This window comes from Dipodomys ordii, unplaced genomic scaffold (genome assembly GCF_000151885.1).
Source record: "Dipodomys ordii isolate 6190 unplaced genomic scaffold, Dord_2.0 Scaffold69, whole genome shotgun sequence".
Taxonomy (NCBI): domain Eukaryota; kingdom Metazoa; phylum Chordata; class Mammalia; order Rodentia; family Heteromyidae; genus Dipodomys; species Dipodomys ordii.
Window position 1 is genome coordinate 3,138,057 of NW_012267285.1, and position 6,441 is coordinate 3,144,497.

At 61.2% G+C, this 6,441-nt stretch overlaps 1 protein-coding gene across 1 annotated transcript in view; it reads right to left on the reverse strand.

Moving 5' to 3' along the window:
- Cacna2d4 (calcium channel, voltage-dependent, alpha 2/delta subunit 4) overlaps positions 1 to 6,441 on the reverse strand; it is a 67,207-nt gene that overhangs the window by 35,467 nt on the left and 25,299 nt on the right. Inside the window, exons 25-26 of the mRNA XM_013023618.1 lie at positions 4,489 to 4,616; positions 2,524 to 2,604 (exon numbers count right to left, since the gene is read on the reverse strand). Of these exons, the coding sequence (XP_012879072.1) occupies positions 2,524 to 2,604; positions 4,489 to 4,616 (209 nt within the window). The remainder of the gene's footprint in view (positions 1 to 2,523; positions 2,605 to 4,488; positions 4,617 to 6,441) is intronic.

The window sequence follows — 6,441 nt, forward strand, 5'->3', positions numbered from 1 at the left end:
CACCACCACACGGTCACACCGAGGCTACACGGTCAGATTCCACAGAATTACACCACATGGTCACACCGAGGTTACGTGGTCGGATTCCACCACACCGTCACGGCGGCTCGGGGCTGAATTACACCACCACACGGTCACACCGAGGTTATGTGGTCAGATTCCACAGAATTACACCACATGGTCACACCGAGGTTACGCAGCCGGATTCCACCACACGGTCACAGCGGCTCGGGGCTGAATTACACCACCACACGGTCACACCAAGGTTATGTGGTCAGATTCCACAGAATTACACCACATGGTCACACCGAGGTTACGCAGTCGGATTCCACCACATGATCACAGCGGCTCGGGGCTGAATTACACCACCACACGGTCACACCGAGGCTACGCGGTCAGATTCCACAGAATTACACCACATGGTCACACTGAGGTTACGTGGTCGGATTCCACCACACGGTCACAGCGGCTCGGGGCTGAATTACACCGCAGTCACACCGAGGTTATGCAGTTGGATTCCACCACATGATCACACCAAGGTTATACTGTCAGATTCCACCATGCTATCACAGCCCCACTGTGGTTACGTGGTTAGATTCCACCGCGCTATCACAGCCCCACTGTGGTTACGTGGTTAGATTCTACCACGCTATCATGGCTCTACCATGGTTACGTGGTCAGATTCCACCACGCTATCGCGGCTCTACCATGGTTACGTGGTCAGATTCCACCGCGCTATCGCGGTTCTACCATGGTTACGTGGTCAGATTCCACCACGCTATCGCGGCTCTACCATGGTTACGTGGTCAGATTCCACCGCGCTATCACAGCCCCACTGTGGTTACGTGGTCAGATTCCACCACGCTATCACAGCCCCACTGTGGTTACGTGGTCAGATTCCACCATGCTATCACAGCCCCACTGTGGTTACGTGGTCAGATTCCACCACGCTATCGTGGCTCTACCATGATTACGTGGTCAGATTCCACCACGCTATCGCGGCTCTACCATGATTACGTGGTCAGATTCCACCGCGCTATCGCGGTTCTACCATGGTTACGTGGGTAGGATTCCACCACGCTATCACAGCTCTACCATGGTTACGTGGGTAGGATTCCACCATGCTGGCCCCCAGGGCCTGCAGGGCAGGGGGCGGGGGGCTGGGACACGATGCATTCTGGCCGGACGCGAGCTGTGGCTCCTGCTCGGCTGGTGGTGGCTGATTTGTTCTGCTTCCTGCGGTGTCAACCTCAGGAGACACACTCCCAGCCGGGAGCCCCCGCCCCGGCTTCGGGGGGCAGCAGCCCGAGGCCGAGCCCCACCGAGAGCGGAAATGACAGGAGGAGATTGGAAGGAGACGCAGCCTCCTCCCCCCTCACAGCCCAGCGAGTTCAACCGGGACACGTTTCCATGGCAACCCTCACGGCTCTAATTCCGTCGCGAGTTAAAAATGATATCAAAGACTTGGGGAGATGGTGGCGGCCTGGCCGCGTCCCCTCTCCTCCCCGGGCCTCCGGGAGGAGCCGGAGGTCAGCGCCGGCCAGTCGGGCTGCCTGGCGGAGGCGGCAAGGGACCCAGGGCCATCCTAGGCTCCCAGGACGCCCGAAGCCGGGGCCAGCGGGAGGGCGGCAGCGGCTCCCCGAGAGGAGGGCCGGGGCCAGCGGGAGGGCGGCAGCGGCTCCCCGAGAGGAGGGCCGGGGCCAGCGGGAGGGCAGCGGCAGGCTCCCCGAGAGGAGGGCCGAGGTCAAGCCCCTCCTCCACTCGTGATTGAGATGTGTGCCTTGTCTGTGACCCGTTTTCCCCGTGTATGACATGAAGCCCCCACCCCAGCGACGCAGGAGGCGGAGATCCGGGGACCAGGGTTCAAGGTCAGCTAGGACAGGACCGTCCACAAGACTCCTATCACCAACGAACCACTAAAAAGCCAGAAGTGGAGCTGTGGCTCCAGTGGTAGAGCACCAGCGCGGAAACAGCTCGGGTGGCACCCAGGCTGCGTGTTCAGGCCCCGGGCCCGGCACACACGCACCCTGCCCCCCCCCAGCCCCAATCACCCTGAGGATGGGCCAAGAGCACGCCGGAAGGCGGGCCCACGCACGTGCCCGCGGGGTGGGGGGGCACAGGCCCTGGGCCTGGGGGTCCGAGACGCGGCCCGGGTTCCAGAGCCCAGAATCCTCCCCCGCGAGGCCAGAAGCCATCCGTGCTGCGTGGCCGGCGCCGCTGGGCCTCCCTGGACTTCTTGGTTGATGAATTCCTTCCCACCCCATGGGGAGGGACCACATGGCCAAAGTGTTCTGCTACTGATTCCTCACCCCGGGCCCCGGGTGCTGGAGCCCCGGCGCTGAGTCCCCCCGGGCCCCGGGTGCTGGGGCCCCGGCGCTGAGTCCCCCCGGGCCCTGGGTGCTGGGGCCCCGGCGCTGAGTCCCCCCGGGCCCCGGGTGCTGGGGCCCCGGTGCTGAGTCCCCCCGGGCCCCGGGTGCTGGGGCCCCGGCGCTGAGTCCCCCCGGGCCCCGGGCCCGCTCCTACCTGCCGCAATGGCCGTCCGCCGGTCCACGGTCACCGCCACAGCCGTGCTGGCCGTCACTGCCACTGGGTCCCCCGGACTCTCTGGGGAGATCACAGTAATGGGGTCACTGTCCCGAGTAGGGTCTCCTTAGCCCCCCTGCCTGGACCTCCGTCCTCAGTGTGGAATGGAGGGAGGGAGGAAGGGCGGGGGGGGGAGGGTCCTTCTCTTAGGGTTCCACATTGCTCTGTCTGAGCAGATTTGTCTGGTTTTTGGTGCCAGGACTGGGACTCGAACTCAGGGTCTGGGTGCTGTGCCTTAGTGTTTTCACTCAAGGCTGGTGCTCTCCTACTTGAACCACACCTGTCCTGCCTGGGCTGACTTTGAACCGGGAGCCGCAGATCTCAGCCTCCGATGCTGGGCTGTTCAGAGCTGGGCCTGGGTTTCGTGCCCCAGGACCCTTGGACTGCTGTGCTCAGCGTGGATGACCTGTCCGCCTGACCCTCAGGCCCAGCGCCCCGCTGCCCCGACCCCTCACACAGCGGCTGAGCTGCTGGGATCAGCTACGCGGCAGGCCTGCACCCCTTCCCACCGCCTCCCCCCTCGCTGCTGCCCTTCTGGAACTTTCTGCCAGGCTCCCCAAGGCAAGAGCACTGGCCTGGCCACCTTGTCTTTTTATTTTTTTTTTTAGGTCCGGTCATGGGGCCTGAACTCAGGGCCTGGGCGCTGTCCCTCAGCTCTTCAGCTCAAGGCTAGTGCTCTACCACTTGAGCCACAGCGCCACTTCCGGCTTTTTTGTTTTTGCTTATGTGGTACTGAGGAATCGAACCCAGGGCCTCAGGCATGCAAGGCAAGCGCTCTACCACTGAGCCACCTTCCCAGCCCCGCCACCTTGTCTTTTAAACGGGTCAGTGGTGGGTGCAGAATTTCGACCTCCACTCTCCACCCCACCCCAGCTCCGCCTGGACCCTTTGGGGCAGGGCAGCAATGGGTGTCAGAGGTCATGGTGTCAGAGGTCAGGGAGCAGACGCTGCCCACCCCCCACCCCCCAGTGCTGGAGGCCGAGGTGGATGGCTGTGTACCCCGAAATCTTAAAGTTCCTCCGCTCTACCGGTGTCTGCTACAGCTGGGGGAAGGGCTGCACAGGGCGTCAGCACCGGGCCCTGAGGTCACTCACACTTACACACTCACACTACACACACTATCACACACACAACAGACGATCACACACACTACACACAATCACACACACTCACACGCATACCACACACACTACACCCTCACAATCACACACACACCTACTACACACACAACACACAACCACACACACTATACACAATCACATACACTGCACACACAACCACACAATCACACTCACACACACTCTCACACACATACACACACACTACACCCTCACAAAACACACACACAACACACAATCACACACACTATACACAATCACACACACTGCACACACAACCACACTCACACACTCTCACACACATACTCACACTCACACACACTACACACAATCACACACACCACACACACTACACACTATCTCACACACTCACATACACATACAATCACACTAGCACACACATAATCACACACTACACACACAATCACACACATACTACATAAACACACTACACACAATCACACACTACAATCATATACTATCACACTACACACATTATCACACTACACACACAATCACACACACTATACACACTACACACACTACATACAATCACACACACTATCACACACTATTACACACACACCACACACACTACACACAATCACACACACTATACACAATCACACACAATCACACACACACTACACACACTCATACACACACTACACACTATCACACACACTCATACACACTATCACACACACATACTACACACACACAATCACACACACACACACACACCTGGCTCCCAGGCGCCCAGCCCAGAGCGCAGGGCACGGGTTACCTGGTCCTTCGGCCCAGTGGAGACTGTAGACAAAGCTGCCCGCGGGCTGCTCCGAGGCCAGGCGGTACCACAGGGGGAAGTGGTCGGCCGTGAACACGCTGGCCTCGTCCTGGGGCGTCAGGAACTTCCTGCGAGGGAGAGCGGTGTGAGAGCCGAGCTGCCCCACCCCACCGCCACCGCGGACGACCGAGGGGGACAGACAGACAGATGCATGGAAGGCAGGTACTCGGGTAAGTGCTTAGATAGGTAGACCTTTCATAGACACTTGGACGGGTAGACCAAGGGTAGAAGACAGATGCAGGATAGACAGACAGCAGATAACACTGACGAATATCTAGACGGACAGAAAGTAGATGTTGAGAGAGAAATATTGAGACAGGTGTTTAGTTAGATGTGCGGGTAGACAGGTGATAGGCAGACAGACAGGTGGACAATAAACCTGTGATGTGTGTTTAGATGGATAGGTGAGATGACAGATGGGTGTTCAGACAGACGGACAGGCGTTCAGACAGACAGCAGACACAGCGATAGACGGGGATTCCTGGGTAGACGGATATATTCAGAGCGACGCTTAGGTGGCGGTGGCTAGGCGGGTTGAACGATGGACAGGTAGGTAGATAAATGATAAGCCAAGACCTCACACCGAAAACGGGACCCCTCCTGCCCCAGCCGTGGCTGCAGCCTCCAATGCTGCCTCCATGGCCGGAAGAGTCTCCAGGCCCTGACCCTGAGGCCCTGACCCCGAGACCTGACCCCGAGGCCCTGACCCCGAGACCCTGACCCCGAGGCCCTGACCCCGAGGCCCTGACCCCGAGACCTGACCCTGAGGCCCTGACCCCGAGGCCCTGATCCCGAGACCCTGACCCCGAGGCCCTGACCCCGAGGCCCTGACCCCGAGACCTGACCCTGAGGCCCTGACCCCGAGGCCCTGACCCCGAGACCTGACCCCGAGGCCCTGACCCCGAGGCCCTGACCCCGAGACCCTGACCCCGAGACCTGACCCCGAGGCCCTGACCCCGAGGTTCTGACCCGGAGATCCTGACCTGGAGACCCTGACCCCGAGACCCTGACCCCGAGGCCCTGACCCTGAGGTTCTGACCCCGAGACCCTGACCCCGAGGCCCTGACCCCGAGGCCCTGACCCCGAGGCACTGACTCTGAAGCCCTGACCCAGAGAACTTGACCCTGAGGCCCCAACCCAGAGAACTTGACCCTGAGGCTCTGACCCTGAGGCCCTGACCCCGAGACCTGACCCCAAGGCCCTGACCCCGAGGTTCTGACCCTGAGGCCCTGACCCCGAGACCCTGACCCCAAGGCCCTGACCCCGAGGTTCTGACCCTGAGGCCCTGACCCCGAGGCCCTGACCCTGAGACCCTGACCCCGAGACCCTGACCCCAAGGCCCTGACCCCGAGGTCCTGACCCGGAGACCCTGACCCCGAGACCCTGACCCTGAGGCCCTAACCCCGAGGTCCTGACCCTGAGGCCCTGACCCAGAGAACTTGACCCAGAGGCCCCAACCTAGAGAACTTGACCCTGAGGCCCTGACCCCGAGACCCTGACCCTGAGGCCCTGACCCTGGGACCCTGACACTGAGACCCTGATCCTGAGACCCTGACCCTGAGACCCTGACCCTGAGGCCCTGATCCTGAGGCCCTGACCCTGAGACCCTGATCTGAGACCCTGATCCTGGGACCCTGACCCTGAGACCCTGACCCTGAGGCCCTGACCCTGAGACCCTGACCCTGGGACCCTGACCCTGGGACCCTGACCCTGAGGCCCTGACCCTGAGGCCCTGACCCTGGGACCCTGACCCGGAGGCCCTGACCCTGAGACCCTGATCTGAGACCCTGACCCTGAGGCCCTGACCCTGAGGCCCTGACCCTGGGACCCTGACCCTGGGACCCTGACCCGGAGGCCCTGACCCTGAGACCCTGATCTGAGACCCTGACCCTG